This window comes from Bactrocera latifrons, unplaced genomic scaffold, assembly GCF_001853355.1.
Source record: "Bactrocera latifrons isolate USDA-ARS-PBARC rearing strain unplaced genomic scaffold, ASM185335v1 scaffold_43, whole genome shotgun sequence".
NCBI classification, from domain to species: domain Eukaryota; kingdom Metazoa; phylum Arthropoda; class Insecta; order Diptera; family Tephritidae; genus Bactrocera; species Bactrocera latifrons.
In genome coordinates, this window is record NW_017537079.1 from 1100684 (window position 1) to 1128617 (window position 27934).

General features: G+C 35.3%; 1 protein-coding gene across 1 annotated transcript in view; it reads left to right on the top strand.

The window, feature by feature from the left end:
• LOC108972815 (chaoptin) overlaps nucleotides 1–27934 on the top strand; it is a 242574-nt gene that overhangs the window by 149346 nt on the left and 65294 nt on the right. Inside the window, exon 2 of the mRNA XM_018939640.1 lies at nucleotides 81–511. Coding sequence (XP_018795185.1) covers nucleotides 81–511 — 431 coding nt within the window. The remainder of the gene's footprint in view (nucleotides 1–80; nucleotides 512–27934) is intronic.

Sequence of the window (27934 nt, forward strand, 5' to 3'; positions counted from 1 at the left end):
CAGAATTTAAGAAAAATAAAAAAAATATATAAATATTAAATGTTAATCAAAATTATTTCTGCTCCCTTTCTCCCTTCCAGGATGACACATCAACGTCCACAATTGCTCATAATCTCCATCTCCTTGCTTTATTGGTTCCGTCACACAGGCGAATGTTGGAAATTCGATGGCGGCGGTCCCGGCATACTCGACCCTGATGCGCATAACCCACCCGCTCTCAATACGCCGACATTTATTGCCACCTACACACATTTACGTGCACCACGTAGCGCGGCGGCGGTGTCAGCTGCGGCTATGGCGGCACGTGGTCCACCGCCAGCTGTGCCGCCACCAAGTGGGAATGGTGGCGTAATGGCGGGTGGCAGCTTTTCGGCGCTRCTAAATGGCCAACAACAGGATATTTTGTATGCGTGTCCGCTGAATAGTATGTGTCAGTGTGCCGGCTTGCCGAACGAGACGTCGACACTGATCGAAATCAATTGCAACGAAGTGGCGCTGTATAAATTTCCAGGTGAGTGAGTTCGTTACGAGAATTTAATTCAATTTTAGTATTCGGATTTTTAAGTAAAAACTAGAATTTTTTTTTAGATATATGATTTTTTTTAATATTCTAATTGTTTTGGTATTGAAATTTTTGAATTTTTAAAATTGGTTTATAGTGGCAACTCTACTATGAATTAATAAAGTTTCTTTAGTCTATGATATGGTACTTTTTGTAAAGAAATATCTTATTGTTTCAAAAGTTTGTTATTAAGTTATCGAAATTTCACTTGAAAAGTTAACATTGGCAACCCTAATACAACTTTTTTCGGAATCAATGTTAATTTTTTTTTTTTTAATAAATAACTTAAAATGCACGCTTATCTAATGCCATAACACATAATGCAGTTAATCTGGTGTCAAAAAATTTGGCAACTCTATTTTAAATAAAACTGAAAAAATCTTCGATTTGTATGGAATTTGTTACTTTTCTGAAGTATAAAACTTTTTTAATAAAACCTTACCAAAAAAATTAGGTGGCAACCGTACTTTTTTTATTTAATTTTTTGTTTTTTGTTTTAGGTAATTGTTTCAAATTATGATATTTACATACATATCTCATAAACTAAATTTTTATTTACCAAACGATTTGGCACCTGTGGACTAAGTGGTAACACTTCTAAATAATTTCGATTTTTGAAATTTTTATTTCGTTAGCATTTTCAATAATATAGAAAAATGTTGAAACCGACTACTTTTGTTTTAAATGTTTTAAAATATGTACGTCTGGCAGCCCTCATTCAAAATTTGTAAAAAATTGAAGTCATTACAAATTGTTCTAGTGTCAGTAAATCAAAGCTAACACTTATGAGATCTCTAAAACTTTTTCAATAAAATTTTACAAAAAAAAAAACAGGTGGCAACCCCACTTTATTGATTCTTTTGTTTTTTTTTTAAGTATTTGACCCATGATATTAATAAATTATTTTTCCTAACGAGTTGTCACCTCTGGACTAAGTGGCAACATTTTTAAAAAAATTAACTTTTTTGGAACTTTTGTTTTGTTAGCATTTTTATTATTGTACAAAAATGTTGAAAACGACTACTTTCTTAAAAATATTCCYGTTATTTCTACATCTGGCAACCCACATTTAACTTTTTTCGAAAGTTATAAAATATTATCACTTTTTAGATTGTTAACAAAATKCAGCCGCGATTGAAGGTTTCCTAATGAAAATGTTAGTTWAAAAAATAGGTGGCAACACTATARGATAATTTTTTATAGTGTTAATTAAATTCAGCTATGAGTGAAGGTTTCTTAATGAATTCTTAAAACATTTTTAACAAAACGTGTCCCAAATAATAGGTGCCAACTAATATAATGATGTTAATAGAACTCAGCTAACGTTGCAAYACTCTAAATGAGTTTTCTAAAATTTATTTAATAAACCTTTACCAAACCAAAAGGTGGCAACTCTATTAATTTTGTTTTTGAAAATAAACATTAAGTACGAATATATTATGAGCTCTTTACATTATTTGAAATTTAATATTTTTTATTTTTCAAACATCTTGGCAACCCTAGACATTTTTTTATTTCAATATACTATAATATGAAAGTTGGACTTTTCGAAATTTTTCCTAAATGCATAGACTTACACATATTAATTAAATTATAAAAAATAAATWTTGGGTGGCATCACCTTAAAGATATAGTACATATGTACATATTATATATCGGCTGTTTAAATATTCTGCCAGTTCCTTGGTATTGTCTTTGCATTAATTTGCCGACAAATTTCAACTAAAATTTTATGCTCATCACATATTTATAGAGAATTTACTTCTAATATGCAGCAATTTAAAGTTCGCAATTTCAATATTTACCCAAATAAATTTTTCATTAAGCGGAAAATGTATGCCTGGCCAGCAAAAAAATTAAATTTCCCCCTTTTTGCATGCTTCAATCAGCCGAYCGTACTTGAACACAAACTTTGGCAACAATTAAAATCTTCTACAACACTTCATCATCATAAATCTTATTGTCGGATCCTTTTCATTATTCTCCTTTATTATTTTGTCTCTTTGCCGGTTTCTCGGTCAGTGCCGAGCATTTATTGATGTGCGCCTGCTAAGCGAAGGGTTAAGTACGACACAAGTTTGAGCGCAAGAGAAAGGAAAAATCAGTGGACAGCCTTACAATAAGCAAATTAAAGTGGGTTACTTGCCGGCTACACATAAATAATAGATGAAGCGAAGTGGAAGTACAAAATGAACAAATTTCTGAAGGCTCAAATTTTTAAGCATATATTTTGCCACTTTTGTGTTAATAGAATTGATGAGGGAGGGAGCAAAAAGTAATGATAGCGTGTAAWTTGAAATTGCATGGAAAAGAAAAGGGATGAGTTGAAGGTACGCCGGACAAAACGGTTTCAATTATTTTTGTTTATATAAACTTGTAGGATTTTATAATAGATTGTGAATATCAGATTWTAATTCCTCTTAAAGTTTTTCTGAATTAAGCAATAAACTTGAGAGAAGTTTGAAAGCATATGAGCGAAGAGGAATTCTTAAATGGAATCTTTGCTAGTAATGCTCTACTACATAGTTCAAAGGTCCAGTCTTTACACGGACCACATAAATAAGAGTTCTGATGACAAAGCCTAAGGACATTTCTCTGTTCGTTTAACCTGTTGAGACTATCTTCCAAAAAATACTATACCTTATCACACATGTAATTAGTATTTTAATATACTAACCACTGTGCTAATTTTTCGAAGTGCGATTCTACTATTAGACAATCTCATAGTTTTTGTATACTTTTACTTTTTAGCTAAGACACCTACCCAATTTTATAGTACAAAAATTCTTTATATTTCCTGTGACGACCAATACGATGAGTTGACTAAGTATCTATTCTTGGACCATTTAATAAGTCAGGCAATCTGAGCTACATACCTTCTCTAAAGGCTGACCTAATCATTTACAAAAATTTTACCTTAGAGTATACCGATAACATAATAAACGTGATTCTAATTTCAGACAATATTTCAATTATTGTACGTTGTCATATTTTTAGCTAAGACACGTACCCAAAGACATAGCTACAAAATTTAAATACTTTGATTTGGAGATGATTTTTGATTGTATTGGAAAGMTTCGTCAGAGCTTAAAATAAGTCAGACAATCTGAGCTACTTTGTCCGAAGGCATATCACATCATACTCAGCAATTCTTAACTAAAAGTAGTTAGTGAGGTTACACTCCCAATCAAGGTATATGAAATTGTTAAGTTTTATAATTMATTTACATCGGTGGAATGCTTAATAAGCACTTTGATACAAATATAATCCMCTTTGTAGACAATCTTACAGTTTTGGTATTTTGCTACTCTTCAGTCAAGACACATACCCATATTTAAGACGACAAAATATAGCTTTGTTTTTAGACGGGAAAATAAAGCAGTCTTTGATTATATTAGAAAGCTTGGTTGCCTCCCATAAGTTCCCAAAGTAAGTCAAAAATTTTTTGTTACCTTGGCATACCAGATAATCAAGAATAACCATCTAAAAGTAGGCATGGTATAAATTATTTGGTACTTTAGCAAAGTCAAGCTCCAAATTTAAGAAAGCCAAATTTTCGAAATTTGTAATTTTTTACATCTGTATTTTTGATAAACTTTCCAAAAGTAATCCTAATCTACAGCACTCTTTTCATTTTTTTTGCTGTGATTTTCTAGCTAAGAGACATACCCAATTTTATGGAGACATAAAAAATGGGAGAAGCAATCGGTTTCAAGTCGTATTGGGAAGCTTAGATACCTCGAAGTCTGATCCTTAAAAAGCTAAAAGATACGACGTTCAAATAGTCTTAGATACCAATCATCAGACTACAAAAAAATTAAAGATGAGAAGAATAAGAAGTATTGGATTGATAGTGACTAACCTCTCGTCAATTAAACTAATGTTAAAAGCTCCAAAAATAAGAGTTTTCGCTTAAAAATAGTCAAGTGCAAAGGGGAGATTGGGTTGAAAGAATTAGAGGTTTTAGAAAAAATATTTAGTTCTTATAGAAAATTTATAAAGGAAAAGAACTTTCAAGTGTTAAAAGCAGAAATAGTATGCGAGCTGTTTAATATGGCATAAAGTTATTTAAGTTTAAATAAAGACTTAAACTTAGGTCGCTAAGATTTGTATATCTATTTACTTGGAACACTCAAATTAAAGCTCAAACTATTCGCCGCGTTCGCCCAAAAGGAAAAAAAATTAAATCCAGAAGAATTAGCTGAAACAAGGCAAGCGACAAGAGCCAACTGACGCCGTTTGCACAATGCTAACTGCACTACAAAAGCAGACACACCTACAAACAAACAACAATAAAAATATATAAGTATATCTGTCTAGGGTATCTCTACTCTCATCTCTCGCTCAACTAGCACCATTAGCTAATCTAGCTTTRCGCCAAAATCAGCCGTTTCCTGTTCCGTTGCGCACTTTAAGCTTTCTGCTGCCTGACGCCGGTCGCCCTCACCAACACAGCCTTCAACCATCACATTCACATTGCGCTTAACCCCCACAACCAAACAAGTCCCCTGCACTGTCTTCCGAGCGCTTTTATTCGCTTCGTTGGCGCATTGTCCGACAGCACTAAATTAAGTTTTGTATTTAAGTTTGCCAATTAGTTGCGAAATGAAATTGTTGTCGACTTGGCCGCTTGATTTGCGCTTGCCCTYCACTTACCTCCTCTTGCGCTCATGTCTGTCGACGTGTTTTTCTTTCAGCCTTCATTCATTTCACTGTGTTCACTCAAGGTCTATTCGGCAGCGCTTCTATACGTTTTCTAGTTTTCTCCAACTCTTGCCGGTTTGTCGTTTAATGTCTCCTTCCCTCGCTGCTTATTCGTGCGCTTGACTGGTCCGCCTTTTGACCGGTTGTTTTCCACTTCCGTTTCCGTTTCAACTGCAACATTTCTAGCAAAAATTTCCCTTGCTCCACGACTTGGCCGTTGTCATGTTGTTGTTTGCAATTACTTGTTGTTGTTGTTGTTGTTGTTTTTTCTTTTTTTTCTCTTTTTTTATTTTTTTTTGTGTTCACTATTGTTTATGAGCGTCGTATTTGTGTTGCCGCCGTTGCTTGTCATGTCTTGTATCCGAAGTAATGTTTTACGGCCTTTGGCCTCGCTGCCCTTTAATACTTTGCGGAGTGGTCTCCTGCATAAGTCGCTGCAATTTGGAACATTCCTCGATGTTTTCATATATTCAATTTTCTTTTCGGCTTGTTCAATTAAAATATAGTGTATTTTCTTGCCTCTTCTGATCTTTTTCTGCTCTTTGAACTYTCCATTTTAATCGTTTCTCGTCCATTTGGCATTCGACTAGTTTTGTTTATATTTTGCTTTACATAAGTATGTACATAGGTTTGACCAAAAAAAAAACCAAAACGAGTTTTTTATTATTTCGGTTTCAGTATTTCAATAAAAATATTTGAAAAGTTTGTACTGATACTCTAGTTGAAACCCAAAATTGTTCGTTAAGGATTTATTTCTCCAAATCGCAAAGAAATGCTCGGCTGGTTTTAGAAGCAGAAAAATTATTGACATSATTTACTCAAACTTAGTAAAGCTTATAGTAACTTTCATCGGCCACATGCTTGTCAAGCTCAACGACAGCTATGCTGAAAAAATTGAAAGCAATGAKACTGAGTAAATTAATTGGCTGTTGCTTGAAATAAGGCCATCAGCGATCGTGACAGAAAAACTGATAAGGAAAGCTCTAAAAAATTGTCCGAAAGATGTCGCAGAACAAAGCTTTTGTTATTTCTATATTATCTACTTTATAAGTTCAGAATAATTTTTTAGATGTGATTTATGCGAAAATTGGAATTAAGCTGCTAAGCTCAAAAGCGTCAAAGTAAAACGTTGGCTGCACAGTGAGCACGACAAAAAAAGTCCCTCAGATGCCAATGTATCACACGCCAAAGGCCAATGTACAATAGTTACGTTGTCTTTTTTTTTTCGTACCTGGGAGTGAAGAACCGGTAATACACTGGCATCTAACATGTAAAATCAACCATCTAGGATTCTTTGTTATCAAGAGGTGATGTATGTGAAAGTATCAATATCAATAATGAAACCTAAGACATGGCAACACGAAATATTTCAAGCTTTGTACAGTTAAAATAGGTTAAAAAACCTGGAGAACGGAGACGGAAGATGGATGTTTCCACTTCAACTTCCTCCAACAATTAATTTCGACAGTTAACAATCGACAAAGCTCTTTTGGCCTTGTCGCATGCTTAGTGGTTAAAACCTCCACAGGAGTTAGTTGATGACAAATGCCTGCTAAGCCTATAAAGACCTAAAAATAGCATCAGAACTTAATCATTTATGTGGAATATCAGTTCTCTCTCTCTATACAAAAATTTCAGACTATAGCTACTTCGTTCGAARCCGTTTTTAAGCTTCAAGAAATCAATTGAGATGTTAGGCTAAAATACAGACTTTCCAACGCAATGCTACCAGCTAKAAGTTAAGTTAGGTTAAACTGGTAGGCCAATAAGCCAYGCATAGATCATGTTTAGTTCTTTAGGTCCAAGAGTAGTAGTCACGTTTTGAGGTGCCTGCACTTGATGCGAGTTTTAACATACCCTGAGACYTCRCTATCGATTCCTCCTCCAGTGTATCATACCGTGGGGATTCCAGATGCTCATAGCGTAGTCTGGTCAATGCGGGACTAGTGCGCAAGAGATGCTCCATATTCCTACAGTCTCTTCTACCAAGTGCCAATGGGAATTTTGTGTACTTCAGATGTACCGTTTTGCACATGACTTTTGCAATTCTGCACCCAGGTATTCTTTACCCAGTGTTGGTCACGTTTTCGGATGTTAGTAAATTTGCTTGCTTCTGGAAATGCTTTCCACTGCTGCCCTGCTTCCAAAGACATTTTTTACTGATATGTTATAGGAGCGAACACATGAGATTAGATATTTCGAGTGTTCCACATACCTTAACGTCAGCCATCTTTTTCTATGTTTACCTTGAACCTTCTTTCCCAGTTGAAAAGTGGGGTCATGTGGTTGGCAGGTCCCAACTATTTTGCTGCGCAGTTTTCAGAGGCCTATATGTGGCCGGTTTCGTACCAGTTCAAGAGTCGCCGTTGGAGTTGTTTTTATAGCTCACGTTATGCATAGCGCAGCGAGCCACCGAACCCTTTCCACCGGCTACCGGTAGATGGATTTCCGTCCACCTACTGCATCATAGGGCAGAATTGGTATAACTATAGCTGTGTAGCACCAGTGCATGAAGAAGGGAGAGAGCCCCCAGCTCGAGCATTTGCCTAATCCCATATAAAGCATTTGCTTTCCAAGACTACCCCAAGATCCTTGGTGTGATCCGGGAAAGGGAATTGTCATAGTCTGATAGTAAAGTAAAATCGTTTGCTTATCAGCGCTCTTTAGGAAATGTAGCCTCTCTAACAAAATTATACATAAATGTAGAGATGCTCAGCTTAACTCTCGACTAAGAGACTATATAATAGAGAATTTCAAACTTTAAGCAACTTTTCCCTTCGCTTATATATTTCTTTTTACCATTACCTTTTGTTGCWCTTTGCCATCTGTGTCTTTGTTTCTATCGTGCATACTCTCACTTCCTCACTTCCTCCTCTCRTTATCTCATTTTCTCTCACCTTCACTCTTCCATTTTCCACTATAGTATAGAGGACGACGCTTTACCTTTGTTTATATATTTGTCTTTACCTTAGTTGACCCCTCGTATCACTCTGCCTCTTGCTTTCTTAGTAACTTTGTTTAATTTGTTGATGATTTGAACTAATGCTCTCTAGTTTAGATTTCTTACTTTATTCGTCACTCAGAGTTATTCCTGTGTTGCCTTTTCTCTTCCTTCAATGTCTAGCTGACAAAAAAGTTCTCATATCCTAAGCATGGAGTAAATATGATACAATGATTAAGGCAAAAATTAAGTTGCGCTCCACGTGGTCATATAAAAATACTGTTATTATTATTATCTGCTATCACTATCGATCAGCTCATTATCGACACGAGTTAACTTCCCGATTAGGCTTTTGGAGAGGTTAGTTTCACTGCATTTTTAGAGCACTTTTTTTTATTTTTTCCGGCATCCTTTCGCCTTAGTGCTGCATGGGTAATAAAGAAGTCCACTTGCACGTTTGCCAAATTTCGCGCTAAATCAGCATAATTTTGATGAAGCACGTACTCCACTCAACTGAAAATTCTACCAAATTGAATCGATGTACGAGTAATGTACGAGTAAGTAGAATGTGTGAAAAAGCGCAAAGAGGAGCTAGCAACTCGCTAATATAGCTGCCATTTCCGAAATAATGCTGACATTTGCAGTTATTGATCATAAAATACAAAAAAAAAGAAGAGAATTCTACTTTTTTGAGTGAAAATTGTAGCAAATGCGATTTTATTACCTTTTGGCGCCTAGTGGTAGGCAACATTTTTTATGCTGCCAATTACTTTATGCTCTTAAAAGTGATTTGCTTGTACTCTCCACTACATTCAGCTCATTTACACGTGTATACCGTTAACTTGGCGCTTTTTGCGAAAATTTAGTGGTGAGAGTTTTCGAGGAAAATTGATTGAAATTTACACTTGAATAAATCATAAACTAAAATTGATGAATGTTTGCTACAAGCAAACCACACCATATGCCAAACAAGGTGCTTATATGAAAACACACATACATGTGTATATATGTATATTAAAATTCGCATTTGTGTAGCGGTTTGTTAGCAAAAATTAATTGCAGCGTAAACAAGAATTTTCGAAGCGCAAAATTTCTGCTCTAAAGCGACTAAAAGCTAACTATGCGCTTACGTCTATATTTTTGTRTATATACTTGCATATAGCGGTATATGTTACAAAAATTGCAATATATCCATTTGCTGCCGAATGTAACCGCACCTTTAAACCAATTCATCAACGGTGTGTACAACTGCTCGTGTGTGCGTGTGTGTGGGTGCGCTAATGGTCAACGTTACTAATGGCTGCCTGACTAATACATCAATTGCCATTGCGCAYCGTGTTGCTAGTTTATATTATGTGTTCACACACATGCATTTGTGTGTGTGGTRATGGCATACTAGTTATATACCCTTAATAAGTTACAGATCGGATGGCAATCGGCCTAATCGTTCATATCTAAGTATTTGTATCGAAAACTTGTTTGTTTGGAAAGATATCTTCACGAAACTTGGCATGGCTTATTCTCCAAGACAACATTACAATTTTTTAAAAAAAAGTTTGGATCGGACTACTATATCATATAGCTGCTTGTAAGAAAAACTTTTTTAGTTAACAAGGTACCGTGACGAAATTGGGCAAAAACTATTGGCAAAAAGAATGCTACAATATCCGAAGATATCGTTTAGATCGTACCACTATAGCATTTAGCTGTCATACAAACTGACTGATGGGTATCGAGTGCTTGTGAGCAAAACTTCTTCATTTAGCAAGATATCTTCAAAAAGTTTGACGTACTCGTGTATGTAATACCGTCCAAGGCACCGGCACAATCTTCGAAAATATTTTTCCGATCGGACTACTTTAGCATATATCTATCAGACAAACTAATTGATCAAAACCTAGTCCTTATATGAAAAACGTTTATATTTGTCAAGTTATCGTCATGAAATTTAGCACAGATTAGTATCCTATGCAAGTCAACAAACTCCGAATATATTTTACAAATCGAACTACTAAAACATATGGCTACCATACAAACAATCCTTTCAAAAACCAAGTATATTACTATATATCCTTTTATGCTTAAATAACTGCACCTGTGTAGGGTATTGTAGCTTCGTTGCTGCCGTTGCTAACCTTTCTTCTTGTTTTTGCTCCTTTTTATACTTTTGCCGGCACTGCCAACACATTAATTGGGGCATGCAAATTGTGGTTGCATACTTTTAACTGCTACAATATTTGTGTGTGGAGTTCAGTGCGTCTGTGTGCAAGTCGTATTTTGCATTTACCTGCAGCTAKATACATTTGTATGTGTTTTTAATAGAAATACATTTAAGTAACATTACAATTTGATTRCAAATTATGATATTTAAAATTCCGTTAGTGCGCTAATGTGGTTCGAAGATCTGTGCGGGTGTGTGGTAAAGGTTTTCAAATTGTTAAAATGCAGTTATTAGATGATTGATATAGAAATCCGGTTATAGTGAAGTGAGACAGAGAACTATGTGCTTTACTAATTGTAGGAGAAACTTTTTCCTTTTATTCTTTCAGAAGGTAGTATATAATTCCAAAATATAAGGCTGTCTTGAGTGAATTTATTTTCTGTTCAAATAACATTTTATTTGAACTGATTCCACCTTAATTTTGACCTTCTAAAAATTATAGTTAAGTCTAGCAGATGCCTACTTGAAAAGCTAAACAAAATRTAATCATTACTTTTCAATTATATTTAACTGAATGATATCTAAGTTTYGCGGAGAAGTTTAAGTGACATATCAGAGAAAACACTAGGGGTGTCAGAATGTTAGCTATGGTCAAAAAATTAAGAAAGTATGTTCTTAAGATTATTTATCTCAAAAAGCAACTAGTATTATTCTTCTTTTATTAAGAGAAATCTAACATATGTTTCTACATTTACTGCAGATTCTGTATTCTTTACTACCAAGTTCTTGATATTCATCAACGCCTCATACAAAACCGACTGTAGCGTTCTTTAAACGGGCGTTACAAAGTATTCCTCAGCGCTTAGTACAGTAGTTCTATATTTTGAATAAAATTTCTGATAACCACGGTCTCACGTTAAAGATATTGTTGTATATATCTTGTTATATAATCGATACATACATCGCACATAGAAAATCTTTCTCTAAATATACGCTTTTTCTATCAATCTTTTCCAACCAACTGACTTCCACACCAGTCGAATTCTATATTAGAGCCATACCAGATGGCAATATATTTTTCACAAAAAATAGCTCCTGAGTATGTTTGTCTCTATTCTTTCCTCTCTCAATGTTGTTGTAGTAATCTGGCCCGCAACCTGTTTTTCAAAGAATAGAAAGAAGTACAAATAAATGTAATCTAACCACTTTCCCATTGACGTTTTTAAGTCAAATTTAGTACTCGAGTTGCATCAAAAAATTTTGATGCTTAGAAAAATGGCGGTGATTTAATCAAAAGAAATTTCAGTGACTTGGACAAAAAAGTAGTTGGAAAGTCAATATTTTATATATTGTGCTATTTCCTCTCCCAAATCACCTTTTGGCAGACCCATAAGTTAGAGGAAAAGAAYCAAAAAACAATTGCGGCCCTCACTGCTGCAATGCAACTCTCAGCTGATATTACATTTTTTCAAAGAGAGCAGTGTCSCTTTCTCTCTCTATCTATATGCCGGTGCCAACTTCCCTAATAAGTGACTTTTAAAGGGTAGTTCAACTATAAGTGGAAGGTATCCTCGCTAAATTTATTTGCGAAATCACTCTTGGTTGGCCACCTTCCCATTTGTATGTTCAATTCACTATTTTCAAATRTTTATTACATAGATTGGGACGAAAACAGTTTTGACTTTTTTTCTAGATACCGCGAAAATATGGTCTCAAATGGCGAAAAAGATCTGGTAAGATTTTATCTCAAGATATTTAATATTAAATATGAAAAGATCTCATTAGTATGACAGGTTTTAATAGAACAATTTCTTCAAAACCATATACTTATATATAATAACAAGTCCGTTCTTCTCGAATGTAACTTTATTTGTTTTCCCAATTTCCAATCCTTACAGCTAGGAAGTTAACATAATGTATTGAAGCTTAAAACYAATGAGTGCAAATGTTTATTGTTGTTGTTATTACCGTTTTAAGAAAGATCAATTAGCAAGTATGGCAATTATGAAATGAGAAAAAAAATATGAGAGGACATGTAAGACAGGTAAAGAAAGAATGAAGAGAGAAGTGTATGCTGTTGGTAGTGAGAGTATTGGTATATGACAATATATTTCCGAACTTTTTTAATGTTACTTCAAAAAAAAAAAAAAAAAAAAATGTTTAACGATTTTCCACCCTAGTCGAGACACGAGCCTAAGATTCGCGCTCATTTACATACTTGTCTATATTGGAAATGATAATAGATTTGTAAAATAAGAATGTTGTTGAATAGCTTAGTTCTAGTTTTTGAGGGAAAAACTGATTCAGTTTTTTAGCCGAGATTCAAACCTTATATCCATTAAAGCTGAGACTTGTTAAAGGTAAAATCGAATCAAATTTTAAAGTTAACCGAGTTTCAAATATTTTATTCTCTGTACTTTGAATTTTTTGTAGAAGTGACAATGATCCAGAAGAGTGTTAATAATATAGAAATAAATCTTTCTCGTTTTCCCAATGTATGGCGTAGTGCCGAACTGAAAACTGAAGGATGTGAGGGAAATGTGTTAGACAAGAAAGCCTCAAGCTGTTTAGAGAAACGAAACAATGCAGAAAACAATTTGAGAAAAATTTTTGAGGAATTTGCTGGCTTCGTATGCTAATGAATTTTATAAAAAGATTTAATTTGAGTACATTATCGGCGTGCAAATTTTTTGTAGCAAGGCTTGTGTTTCTATGCAAGTGGAAAAAAATATATTGGTTGAGTTCAAATTTTAAGCAAAATATTATATGTTACCATCATCAGATCCTAACCTAATTGCAGGGTTAAAAGGGTACTTCTTACAGGAACTACGAGTGACCATTTGAGTTGACCTACATATTCATATATATAAGGTTATGTTCCTATTTTTCCCATTTCTGGAATAAATCCCTTATTTTTTTTTATAAAAAATATTCTCTTATATTAACAACTTCAAAAAGGAATAATTATTATGAAAACGAAAAAATCCCTTTGATTTTCACCAAGAACAATCGCTACAATTATTTGTCACGCTCACTAAAGCAACAATAAAAGTAATTGCATAGAAAATTAACAAAAGTTTCTCTAAGTTTTCCTTTTTTCTCTCCATCACTGTGATTAGCGTTGCATAGAAAGCAGTGGACAATAAAAAAAAGGAAAAAAATATATACAAATTAAAAATAAAACTTAAATAAATTGAAAACAAAGGACCGCAACTAAATAAAGTGAAGCCAAAGTTAACAAAAGTGGAATAGAATAAAGTATGTACGGAAAGTGGAATTGTGCAGCGGCGCGTACAACAAAGCAACATTTAACACACAACAAAACGAAAGGCGAAACATAATGATTTTTCGCAACAAAAAGAATGGAAAAGTGTAACTGTTAAAAATAAAGGTAGACACAATGTAGTTTGTAGGCGCAATGCAGAGCGCTAAAGCCCCGTCAAAGCTCGCTGCGTCTGTGAAAATAGAAGCGTAAATTTTCGCCGAAATGAAAACACACTTCAAACGCGCTTTTAACTAGAGCGTAAAAATGAAGCAAACTTTAGACTTTTAAATGCATGTGTCTGCGTGGCGCAAATAAACACTGAGGAAGAAGAGGACACTGAGGATAATAAAGAATACTAAGAGGTGATGATGGCACTGCGGAGGCATACTTTTAATTGAAAACAATAAATATGAGCGGTACTCTACTGTAAAATATGCAATTAGGTGGTCTTCAAGGAAACAGTTTCACTTTCTTTCAATTGCGAGTATAAAATTGTACACTAATTTTCAAGAAAAATTAGTCCTTTTGACCTATTGTTACCTCTTTGACTGTTGGTATGTATGAAGTCGAATATACGAAGTGGGATATATGCTTTTCATATAGAACTGTGGCTAGGAATCTACAAGAAGTACTTTATCCCTAGATATATATACAAGGATTGCACCACGACCTTAGGCGTACCTTGTGCCTTACTTTATTCATAAACACGGTACATATTTTTCACTCGGTGACCTGAAAGAGCGAAAGATGACCTTTAAACATTTTCAGAAACCGAGTTATCCATTTATATTGAAAAATTTCAATTATATTGTATGATTCAGAGAAGAAATGGAAGTCGGTTTCTATATTTTAGTAGCAACAATAAAGCATATTACTGGTCTTAACAAAAATCAAGGACTTGCTTCTGTTATTAGAAGCATGAAAGGAAGGACAATTTAGGTGTATAGTATACTATAGATCTATCCTGTCAGCAACTGATAGCAGAGTCGGCGCTTAGGTTCTGAGGGAATCCTGCCTAGCAGCCATCTGTATTAATGGACACTCCAATAATACTTTTATACCCAATACTAAGATTTTCTTCGCCCTTTAGAAATGTATATTTGAGTTGGGCCCTAGTATTGGCTTCCCCTAATAAAAGCGTGGAATGGGCGTGAGATGCACAAAGACACAGAGGTAAGTATTTATATGGTATACGAGTGAGAACTGGTGTATTTCAGCGAAATTTAATGTCAGTATTGCCTTTCGACAAACAGTCTTTCAAGCAGAGATCACAGCAATTAAAGACAGTATTCCTGTTCTGACTAAGAATATATCGTCACTTAATACAAAATAGCGTATCGTCACTTTTCATAATTGTACGGCAAAGGAAAAACGATATAATCGAAACCAAATTTTGGTTACAAAATGGTTATTATAAGTGGTTAAATATTGGTTAAATACGGGTTGTATATAGCTCATAGCGTAAACTTAATTTTTATGCATATAGGTATAATGTAATGAATCGGAAGCAATGAAAAACACAATTTAGATTTTTTGATGATGGTTGTATATTGGTTATTATAACTGGTAATATATTGGTTATGTATAACTCACAGCAAAACCTTCATTTTTATGCAATTTAGATTTTTTGATGATGGTTATATATTGGTTATTATAACTGGTAATCTATTGGTTATGTATAACCCACAGCAAAACCTTCATTTTTAGGCATATAGGTATGATGCACTGAATCGGAAGCAATAAAAATTGATTTGCTGTTAAAATTCGAAAAAAATTACAAAAGAATTCTACTAGGATCACTAACCATTACACTATTGGCAGACTAAATATACCATAAAAGGCTAGAATTCGCCAAGAAGTAGAAAAGGATATTTTGGAGACCATCTTTTATGTGAACATAAGGTTTTGTAAAGAAAAGCAATCGTAGCATGGTTCAAAGAGAACGTGGTAGTGTGAGGGGATTAAGTCAAGGTGATTTCAGAGTGGACCTGTAAAGCCCTAAGTGGTTCTTCAGACATCTTCCCTACTTAACAGCATAAATTGATGTCATATCGCCGATCATTGACAGGATATGAGGATCGATGCGACTTAGAATTTCGGGTTTTTCAGTGATTTGACACAGGATTTTCACAGTTTTATGTTGGATACGAGACCGGATCTGTGGAACCGATAAAGCAGTTATGGGTACTGATTAGCCAAGCACACAAAAGATTGATATAACTTTGATCGAAAATTTCGGTTGACATCCAGTACATTCTGGCRTTTTCAATGCTATAAAATAGGCTCGACTATAACTTTTTTGTAATATAAGAAAACAGTTTAGACAAAGCAGTCTTAAGCTTTCTTTCGAAATGGAACTAAGCATAAAATCCTTGAAGGAAGCTAGATGTTTTCTATTCTTTGCTTTTGTGTGATAGTGTAGCTAGGTGCAGTTAAGAGCTTCTTCAAAGAATGTCTAGTTCCTAGATCCTAGTCTTCATACGAACTTCTTGAAAAGAGTGATATTGGTGTTCTGGAAAAGAGTAAACAGAGTAAATGTTCCTTGGTGCTCTGCAAAAGAGTAACAACTTTGTCYAAAAATTTTTTTACGTTTCTCCGTAGCACTACCTTCACACCTATTTGTTAAAAACTTTCAGTTGCCTGCTTTCATACATAAAATTATTGTTTTATTTTGCAACACTTAAGCTTTGTGGTGCGTCCTAAATTATAAGTGGAGGGAGAGAATGTATGCAACCGAAAGTGGCGCAGTGGAGCAGCAGCCAAAGACGCCACAGGGTAGTCGAGTAGACGCAATGGCGGTTGAAATGAAAAAAAAGTACACTGAAGGCCTGCAGTTAGGCGTAAGAGCGAGTGGAGAGCGAAGGCAGCACACACACCGYAACTGTTGTTGCTTTCTACATTGTGCATGAGTGCTTGTTGTTGTTGCTTTCGTTGTTGTTTGCTTTTTTAATTTAAATTGCGAAACAATTGCGACGGCCTTGAAACAAATGGCGTAAAAGTAACGCACAACGCCAGTAAATAGAAGTGCGCACACAACAAACCGCGCAGATACACACGCGCGCTCACACATATACAGAGACACACACAGCGGTAGCGAGTGCAATTGTGAAAAATAACAGTTATTAAAGCGCACGCTGCAGTGGCATGAACAATAATAAAAGCCAGCATTTAGTGCTTGACTATTGCGCTGGAAATTAACACAAACATACACTGCGCACACACCGCAAACGCCTGAAAGTATGCAAAGCGCACACAAATACAGGGCATTAGCAGGCGACGCGCGTGTGTAAATGCAAAAAAATATTGTAATAACAATAAAAACAAGAAATTCGGTGAGAAAAAAAATGTGCAACAAAATGTCCAGAGCAACAACAACAAAGTGGGTGATTATGAAAAGCAAGCGAACCGAAGCGACACGCACAAAGCGTGTGCAACAAGCGCAACAAAATCGCCTGGCGAGCAAACAGCTTCTGCAGAAATGCGTTAGACCGCGTGTTAAGTGTAGTGGAGCGGCAGCAGCAGATTGTTGCAAGTTGCGCGCTGACACATTTGACGGTGATTACAGCAATGCGTAGTTTTCGTTGCTTTATTTTATTTTATGTCACTGCGTTGCCAACTTGACGCATTTAAAATGGTGAAAGCGAGAATGAAAAATAAAAACAAGTAAGGAAGGACTAAGTTCGATTGTCACCGAACATTTTATACTCTCGCATCAAATACCTTATTTGTGTAAAGTTTTTTCCGCTATCATAATTGGTTCCTAATGTATATATTATATTATACAGAGAAGGCATCGGATGGAATTCAAAATAGCGTTAGATTGGAAGAAGGCGTGGTTGTGAACCTATTTCACCCATATTTCGTACATGTCATTAGGGTGTTAAGAAAATGTTATATACAAAATTTTATTGAAATCGGTCAAGTACTTCCTGAAATGGTTTTTGGACCATAAGTGGGCGACGCCACGCCCATTTTCAATTTTTAAAAAAAGCCTGGATGCAGCTTCCTTCTGACATTTCTTCCGTAAAATTTAATGTTTCTGACGTTTATTGTTAGTCGGTTAACACACATTTAGTGATTTTCAACATAACCTTTGTATGGGAGGTGGGCGTGGTTATTATCCGATTTCTTCCATTTTTGAAGTCTATATGGAAATGTCTGAAGGAAACGACCATATATAGCTTGGTTGACATAGCTATAGCAGATTCCGAGATATGTACAAAAAAATTGGTAGGGGCGGGGCTACGCCCACTTTTCCAAAAAAATTACGCCCCTCCCTAATACGATTCTTTGTGCCAAATTTCGCTTTCATATCTTTTTTTATGGCTTAGTTATGACACTTTATAAGTTTTCGGTTTTCGCCATTTTGTGGGCGTGGTAGTGGACCGATTTTGCCCATCTTCGAACTTAACCTTCTTATGGAGCCAAGAAATACGTGTACCAAGTTTCATCATGATATCTCAATTTTTACTCAAGTTGGACAGACAGACATCCGGATTTCAACTCTACTCGTCACCCTGATCACTTTGGTATATAGAACCCTATATCTGACTCTTTTAGTTTTAGGACTTACAAACAACCGTTATGTGAACAAAACTATAATACTCTCTTTAGCAACTTTGTTGCGAGAGTATAATAAATGAAACAAACAATTCAGCACAAAACAGTGTTGCAGGTAAAAAGAAGAGAATGCAAAAATAAGAGAAGTCCTCTCATAAGCCTCCTTCGAAGCTATAATACCCTTCCCAGTTGAATTTCTGAATGCACAGAATGAGGAAAAATCACATTTTCGCGATTTTGATGGTGCAGTTTGTATGGCAGCTGTATGTTATAATGGTCCGATCTAAACAATTTGTTTAAAGCACTGCCTTAGTAAATAATCTGTGCTAAATTTCGTGAAGATGTATTGTTAAATAAGAAAGTTTTTTTTTACAAGAATTTGATTTTTATCGCCCAATTTGTATGGCAGCTATACGGTATAGTGACTCGATCGGAACAATTTCCTCGGATATTACACTGTTGCCTTGAGTAATAACTCATGCTGAATTTTGTTAAGATATCTTGTTAAATAGAAAAGGTTTTCATACAAGAACATGATTTTCGTCGCCCAATTTGTATGGCAGCTATATGCTTTAGCTAGCSGATCTGAATAATTTCTTTGRAWATTATACCGTTGGMATAGAMAAATATTTATGCCAAATTTCGTTGAAATATCTTAKCAAATAAAAAAGTTTTTCATACAAGAACATGATTTTCGTCGCCCAATTTGTATGGCAGCTATATGATTTAGCTAGCCGATCTGAATAATTTCTCTGGAAATTATACCGTTGGCATAGAGAAATATTTGTGCCAAATTTCGTTGAAATATCTTATCAAATAAAAAAGTTTTTCATATAAAGACACGGCTTTGATAGTCATGTTTATATGGCACTATACGCTAAAGAAGTCCAATCTCCGTGATTTCTGCACAAACTCTACTGTTAACTCAGACAAGAATTCGTGAGATATTTTGTTAAGATACCTTGCCAAACAGAAAAGTTTTTCAGACAAGGCTAATATTCAGCCATCATGCTCTGTTCAGAGTATTATGATGCCCTGTTCAAGCTATCACGAAAGAAACAAAAAATAAGGACCCCGCATTGATGAAAGTACATAAATGTAGAAGTAAGCGAAAATGGTTGAGAAATGCGTGTGAATCGGAGGAAAACGTGCACAGTATGCTTAAAAAGCAACCGAAAATATGCTAMAAATCAGGACAAACAGCACAAATGAGAATAAAAACATATTGGCATGCAAAAAATGGTCACAGGCTATTGAAGAATATGTGAGAAAACACAAAAAGAGTTGCAACAAAGAAAGCACWGAAAAAGTAAGCAAGCCAAACGAAGTAAGCGCAGCATCGAAATACCGAGTGCAGGCAAATAATCTTACAGCGGTGGAAGTAATTATGAGAAACAAGCAGTAATATTATGCAAATTATGCGAAACGGGCAAAGGATGTAAGCAGAATCTCCAGCAGACTATATGAAAATACCAGCGCAATCACAAGCAGGCACCACACTGCAACATTCAACTTGCAACACCAGCACTGGAGCGAAGTATTTGCATACTTCTATTTTGTCCGACTTGTTTTTGTTGTTTTAATTTTTACTTTTAATATTTCGTATTTGTGCAGCAAAAGCAAATGGCCGGTAAATGTTTTGCATGTTCGCTTTTCCTGCGCAATTTTGTTTTCAAATTAAATTTGGTGATTGTTTTTATGGCACAGTGAAGCGTTGCAGCATTTTATAACGGCACTGCGGAAACACATTTGCTGCTTAACGCTAACTGCATACCGGTACATGGTATTTGTTTTTTGTTTTATGTTTCTAAAAACACTCTGTTGCGTGACGGCTAAGGTCGGGTTTACGCAACGCTAGGTATAATTTTATATTTGTTTCTATGTTAATTATATGTGCTATAAAGGCTTAATCGAGCGTTTGTTAATCAATTCTATGGCTAAGAGTTTATTAAACGCGGTGCATTTTTAAATTATAAACTCGAACTTGAGATTTTGAGCTAAAGCAACTTTAAGTTTGGTTTGGTTTCCATTTTAATTGTATATTATTTAATATTTAAGGTGTCGTGTGTATTAAAATTAGAGTTTATAATTCAGAGTTTAGCAATTTTTAAATTTWACTTCACACTTCTAACTTCAATTTRACATAAGTGTGTTATTTATTTACTCTATTATACGTATGATGACCAAATCGAGTTTAAGAGTTTTTTGTCTGTACTCTGAGTTTAGGTTTCGAGTTGATTTAACTCTGAGTTGGGAAGCTTGGTGATGGGGTTTACTGTCGAAWGSTCTCTATCAACTCCAGCTTCAGAATTACTGCTTAKTGCAATKTCTTCCAAGCCGAGGTGGAAGCCATTTGGTAGCAAAATTAAGATAGCAGAAGATTTATCGCTCCGGAGTGCAGTCTCCATCAGAGAGGTGAGGAAGCTTGGCGAGCGCTGGGAACCAGGGATCTCTTTGCCCTCAGTAAGCCTAGCCTCTCYATGGTTGTGGGGCCTTTAACAGGGTTTTGCTCTATTGGCATCCACATGCTTTCAGTGGGAATCTTACCAGGCGCCATGTGGAAAAGCTTTTTGAACTGACGTGAAGGTCAAACGCCTGTGCAAATTTKTATTGATTACTAAGCGTTTTCTAATCTATGAGCTCCAACACATGAGTTCATCTTTTCYATGGCTTCRCAAAGTCCTATATATAGCAATCYACGTGCGCTCTCTTTAGATTGGAATTTGCCTTAAATATCAAAATTTCTGACACTTATCCACACTGATAAGTTCCATTTATTTCGATATTTAATTCGCTTAAAAATATATTTTTAGTGATAAATTTATCCAATTAACGACTCAGCTGTTCATCAAGTGCTTAAAAACATTTTTTTTTTACCCAAAATTTATTTTTTTCTTCATTTTTGAGTGCGACAGTAAGACTTCAAACACCTGAATATCCTACCTGTCACTTTTTCAAATTCATTTAAATATCACACAGGCATCCACGTAACCCCCACTCCACACACAATTTTCACATTTAGCATACAATGAATACCACAACTCACCACGGTGCTCGGTGGCCGGTGAATGCAATCAAACAAATGAAAGAAACGAATTGAAAGTAGTGAAAATGACAGCTGTATATACAGAAAGCAGGCTTGTCACAATGAATGAGTGAATGTCAAACGAAAATAGAAACGAAATGAATGTGGCATTGTGGGCATTTAGGCTCATTTGTTGTAATCACAATGGTGACCCGCTGACCAACAAACGGACGGACAAAGCAAAYATATGTTTCAATTTGCGGAGAACAAATCAAGTTGTAGGTTGCCTCGCGGTGATGGAAATGGCAACAAATGAAATGAAATTAAAAGAAATGAAGGGAGTGAAAAGAAARCGGAAAGCAATGGAAAGAAATAAAGCGCAGAGGCACGCGCTGTTGCTGCCACATATACAAACATCATCGATTATTACTTTTCTGCTGACTTACTTGGAATGTATCTCAATATGACTTGCTTCTCTCGTTCACTCTTTAGCATATGCGCGTAGAARCTGTGTTACGATATTTTAGGTAACGTCAGTTTATTTGCTTTTCATTTCTTCTCTCATACTTTTTCACTTTCTTTCATTGTTTTAGTTATTTGACCTTGCCCTGAGGTGCATTCCTGTTTTCTTGCTGCGCGGCGTCGCCTGGTTACTGAGAGGCTTTGTGTTGCTTGGAAATTGATTTTGGGTTTATATACGTTATATACGTATATAATAATGTATATAGCTATATAATTATTATTAGAATATAAATTCTTTTGACCAATTTCGTTTAGCTTTTTTCTCGTCCTGTGTTGCGCTTGTTGTTTTTTTTTTTTTTTTTTTTTTTTTTTTTTTTTTTTTTTTTTTTTTTTTTTTTTTTTTTTTTTTTTTTTTTTGTATAATAAAATCCTGTCGTTTCTTTTCCTCGCAATCTACCTTTATGTATGTTAGTGTATGTATGTAAACAAATGAAAAAGGAAAACAACAACAATAACTAGATATTTGCCTTTTGCTTAATTCTAGTAAACAAATCAGTTTTCATGTAATTGAATTTGGCGCTTGATATTGGTTTGATGTTTGAAGCCATTGTTAGTGAACATATTTTATCTTTAAAGAGCGGCGTTACTACCGAAATATACTTTGAATTGTACACGAAGTTTATATTTATTAAATCCGTTTAAATGTAGGTTCTTGGAATGCGTGACGTGATATTAGGTTGTCAAAAAAGTCTTGCGGTATTTTTATTGAATTTTTTTTTTTTTTCAATTTTCAATTGTTCATAAAATTGTTTTTGATGACACATGCTCAGCTCTTGACCAATGCTGCGGCTGCTACTATGGCGGTCTCTTTCGACCAATTCAGCGATTTATCGCAATTTTCGAGGACAGGCCTTCCGGAACGTGGCGCATCCTCGACCACCACTACACCAGAACGAAAACGTTGAAACCATCGTTGTGCGGTGGAAATAGAAACTGTATCGGGTCCATAAACTGCACAAATTTCATTGGCGGCTTGAGATGCATTTTTGCCTTTATCATAGTAGTACTGTAAAATATGCCGTATTTTCTCTTTATTTTGCTCCAAGTTTGCGACGCTATAACTCACGAACGACTTAGAAGAAACGGCAATCAATCAAGCACGTGTTAGCGCGTGAAATGTGCTTTCCAAAAAGGTATAGCATGACCCGATGCGACGAATAAAACTAGAACTACGTGCTCTCAGCGTCAACTAGCGAAAATACGGCAAGACTTTTTTGACAACCTAATATTATTCTCTGCTTACTATATTTGTATCCCTGATTGATTTTGAGTTAAGTATTACGAGTGGCGGAATAATAGTTTGGTGGTGGTCGGTTAACAACGAAATCGCAAAAAAATTGTTAATATTTAGAAAATTTACTCTATACTCAAAACTGATAGAAGAGTATTAATTTTTATGCCAAATTTATAAAAATAGGAGATTTTGAAGGAATGATTTTACCTATATCTAACATTAATCCATATTGAATTGCAATGGAAGCAAATTTAGACAAAGTTTATAAATTAGAATAATTTTGAAATCAAGTTGATCGACAAGAAATTCAATATAATATATTTATGAGGTACAGAGTATCCGTGGTGTTGTAAAACATGTCGTAGTTAACGGGAATTTCATAGTATTTATAGAATTTCAACATCTAAAGCAAAGCGGACTGACTCTCGCCACCGGGAAATTCAATATTAGTACTTACTTTTAGGTACTTTTCTAACCTTGTAGAGTTCTGTATATACCCGGACTGATCTCTCATCGTCGGCCGTAATTATTTTGGTTTAGATTTGGTGCCAATCGACATATGTGTATAACGGCTGCGCACATTGATTGCCTGGTAAAACTTTCAGCGCCTCTTTCACCTACTTCCGTTGAACCCTGTAAAATTTGCCATCGCGATTACCCAACAAGGCAATGATAATAGGGTTTCGGGTCACATGGCACCAAAAAATTAATTGGATGTCGCACGCTTTGTCGTCGGTTGTTTGCCTGACAGCATATACTCCCTTTTTTTTTTTTTTTTTTTTTTTTTTTTTTTTTTTTTTTTTTTTTTTTTTTTTTTTTTTTTTTTTTTTTGACCTCTGTCGCTCAGATGCCGCTGGTGAACCTTGCTTTAGCTAGACCTCTATTTAAACCATGCCATTCACTGGCAGATACATTGTGAGTAGCCTTACTTTTGGCATCCACCATATTTTCCCTTCCCACTTTATTGCCAGACACTATGTTTACGAAGTCTTGTTCCGACTGCTGCTGGTGTTGTTGCTCTCCTGGCGCAAGGCTCAGTTTCAAATTTAGAGTTAATGACAGTTCTTTCAAATATATCAGCTTAGCTCCTGTCTACAGGTAGCTGCTTTCGTGCCCGTTGAAATCATTGTCCGCCCTCTTCGCGAAAAAAAAAGTTCGTTCCACATCTTTTCCGTATAGAAATGAACTCCTTATGTGTTTTATGTATGTTGTTCTGGTTCACAATTCTTTGTGTATAGCCCCTAGCTACTTTGGAAGTGYTATCTTGTAACGGAGAGCGCCAGGTATGTATGAACTCCCTTCGATACTAGTCTAATTAAGGGCCCCAGYTAAGGGCTTCGGTACGTCACTTTGTTCATTTATATATAAGTATTTGATGAGGTCTTCTATGTTTCTTTTTGGATGTAAAGTCCTGGAATAACTAGTATACACTGCTCAAGATTATTATAAAATTTTTAAATTTTTTTTTTTTTTTGAAAATTTCACTAGAAATACTCTTTGAAGTTTGAAGTTGCGTGTAGCTAAACGGAACGCACCAGAATTTTTTTCAACTCGTCAGAATCCTGCCGCTACAACAACAACAAATTCAACWTAACTTGCCACAGTCTGATGGAAAGTGAATTTATATTGGCTGAAGCGCAGTTGCGTCACTTCCAGCAGATTTCTTGTAAGATTTTGAGAAAAAATTAGTTATAATAAGGCACCTGTGGCTTGAAGTATTTTTGATTAAGCACCTACTATTTAATTCAATTACGCTTATGAAAGCTAAAGTTTGAATAACACATAGCATTCGCTCCTTTTGTCTCTATCTCAACATCAACAAATTAATTTCAATTTGTCTTCARTTATTTTTTCAACACATTTAATCAAATTAGACACACACAATTACGCTAAATGAAATAAGTGCGAACATAAAAGATTGCCAGAGAATACTTTGAAATTACGCAATWTAAATTTTTCCATTTGATTAAAGCGAATTAGAAGTTTGCAACAGTGCGCAAAAAGTTTTTTCATCACAGCAGAAAGAAAAGAATAGAAAAAGTAATATGCGAATAGCAAAAAAAAATAATGCGCAAATTACTTTTCAGTACATTGCGCTATTTGCCATCACTCCCATATGCTTTCTAGAATATTTTCTAATGGTTTTTACATACTTTTAGGCGCTTTTGTTTTAGCTAGAGCAAGTTGGCGCTGATTTCTTTCCAATATCATGCCGTTGGCGYACTTCGACTTGTTTTTCGCATGCCAATTTTCTTGTTGTTGCTTGCGTGCATAAAAAAACACATGCCACCATAGCAGAGCGTGTAAAAAATATGGAAAAAAGCGAAAAAAATTGAAGAAAAATCTCMGATTGCAAAATGTAATTTCATTTGCTGCCATTTCCATGCTCATTTCCATTTTCACGGCAAACCAATTCATTATGCGCCCAACCGCTTCCCGCAGCTCTCACATACAGTGCGTGCGGGCAGGTGTGTGAACATTTTTTTTTTTCTTTTTCAATTTTCAATTTGTTTTGCTGCAAATTTTTTGCGCTTCGTCCCAGATTTCCACATTAAATATGGCACTTTTTTGTTATTATAATTTGCATTTGGTCGCCGTTGTTGCTATTGGCTTCGGCATCATGCGCACTGTCCCACAACTAACCCAGGCGAAATGTTTTTATTTAGCTTATTTAAATTTAGGCATCAGAAAATTTGTTGTTGGCATACTGAGTCAACAGAGAGCGGGTGTAAAACCACCCAAAATCAGCCGCTTTGAAATCAACGACACCCGCTGGTCTGCTGCTGTTGTTATTATTATTATTTTTGTTTTTGTTTTTGTTATCCTTGGTCTATCTCCGTAGATTTGCTGACTCAGTTGTCTCTCGTTTACGCAAATCGAATGCTATAAATCACAACCGCATAAATATTTACGCTCCCATACATGCAGTTAGCTGTCACCATAGAAATTGTTTTGCATACACACAGGCGCTTGTTAGTCGCTTATGCCAAACATTTGTTKAGAACGATGCCAAAAAAACGGTGAAGCCGCCGAAAGGTGAGCGTTGACGCGTCGATTATTTTGGTAAACGAAAAAAAAGGTAATTTATTTCAAACCGAAATAAATAAACTTTTGAAAAATAAAATTGTCTTATTATGGTTTCGCACTTTTCGCACCCACGTGCTTTCGTAATCAGTGAAACAGCAATCTCTGTTTGCATTCTCCTTACGGTACGAATAATTGCAGAATTGCCAGCATCTGCTGCCTTGCACAACTTCACAATCMAATATTAACGCTTGCTGCAGCAAATTTGCGATTGAGGTGCCATATTGATTGTGATATATAGCACAAAGTTGTGCAGAAATTATATTCGCTTAAGTTTGAAGCAAAAAAAAAGAGAAATCGTAAACTTTGACTAACTAAAATACCCTTTACAAAAACAAAAAAAAAGGTTTCTTTGCAAAAAAATGTATATTGATCGAACAGTTTGTATAGCAACTATCTCTTAAGTGTTCCGATATGAATGATATATCCAGAGATTGAGGGGTTSTTTCGAAAAATAATTCCTGTCAAATTTCATGAAGGTATTTTGAATATTAAAAAAGTTTTTTAAACAAGAACTTGACTTTAATCGATTAGTTTGTATGGCARCTATATGCTATAATTATCCKATCTCAACAATTTCAACCGATCTTATAGTTCTGCATTAAGTAGTAATCTGTGCTTAAATTCGTGACGATACCTTCCCAAATAAAAAGGGTTTCTATACAAAAATTTGATTTGGGGCGTTTAGTTTATTTGGCAACTGTATATTATAGTTATCCGATCTAAGCCATTTAATCAGGAACTGCACCGTTGCTATTGATAATAGTTTCTGTGGAATTTCGCGGTGATATCTCTTGAAACAGAAAAGTTTTCTATACAAGGTTTGGATTTACATCATGCCTTTTGTATGGCCGCTATATGTAAGAGTGATCCAATTTGAACAATATATTCCGTGATTACAGCGTAGCCTCATATAACAATCCATGCCAAATTTCTTGAAGAGTCAAATACAAAATTTCTCAAAACAGGGAATTGATTTTAATCGATCAGTTGGTGTGCCATTTATCTATTTTCTACTTTAGAGTAGAGGGTAGCATCGAAAACCTGCGTACGCAGCTTTACTCCGCAAAACCTAACCTCCTCCCAACTCAACGACAAAATAAGGTATTACTTGTAGCACGGACGAGCTGATGCCTATTCTTAATTTAGTCAGGACGGAAGTTGCCGCAAACAGCTTTCCATTTATCAGAGTACACACATAAATGTAGTCAAATTTTCCACCGTTATCCTTCCACCTAGTGAAATTTACCACTTTTTCCTTATGTTTAGAAACCGAAAACAATGGAAAGACACGTGTTCAGAGACTTCTGTGGACTATGTACTGACGCAATTTTGAAATTTGTGTAGATATCCTCTGAAACACACATGAGCGCTTAAAATTTGGGTCAAGTGGAAAACCAGGTCCCCATTTTGTTTAGTTACACACGTATGTATGTCAGATATAAGTCTGTAGATCCACCATCCTATGGCTGAAGTTTGCCACCCTTGCTGCCACCCTTGCTCTTCTTTCTCTCCTTTTTTTTTTATTTCTATAACTGAAGCTAATAGCTCATATAATCTCGTGAATTCGTCACCCTGGATGTCTGTGGGTGGAATATTACTTAGCTATTACTTAAGCTGTTTCGCTAGATATACTTGTAGTTCAAAAAGCACTAGTTACTTATATTGCTCTAAGTCTATGGGCCGCACTTATTGGTCTGGCAAATGCTTTTATGTCTAGTGCATGTATTCATAGCAGAGTTGCATATATTATAATATTACTGAGCTCGTCGCTTTTGCGATTAGAAGCCGATGGCTAGAGCACCTCTATTTGTATTAATTTTGAATAAGGCATTGGAAATCAGTTGGCTCGACTCATAAGCGGCTTTTTAGATAG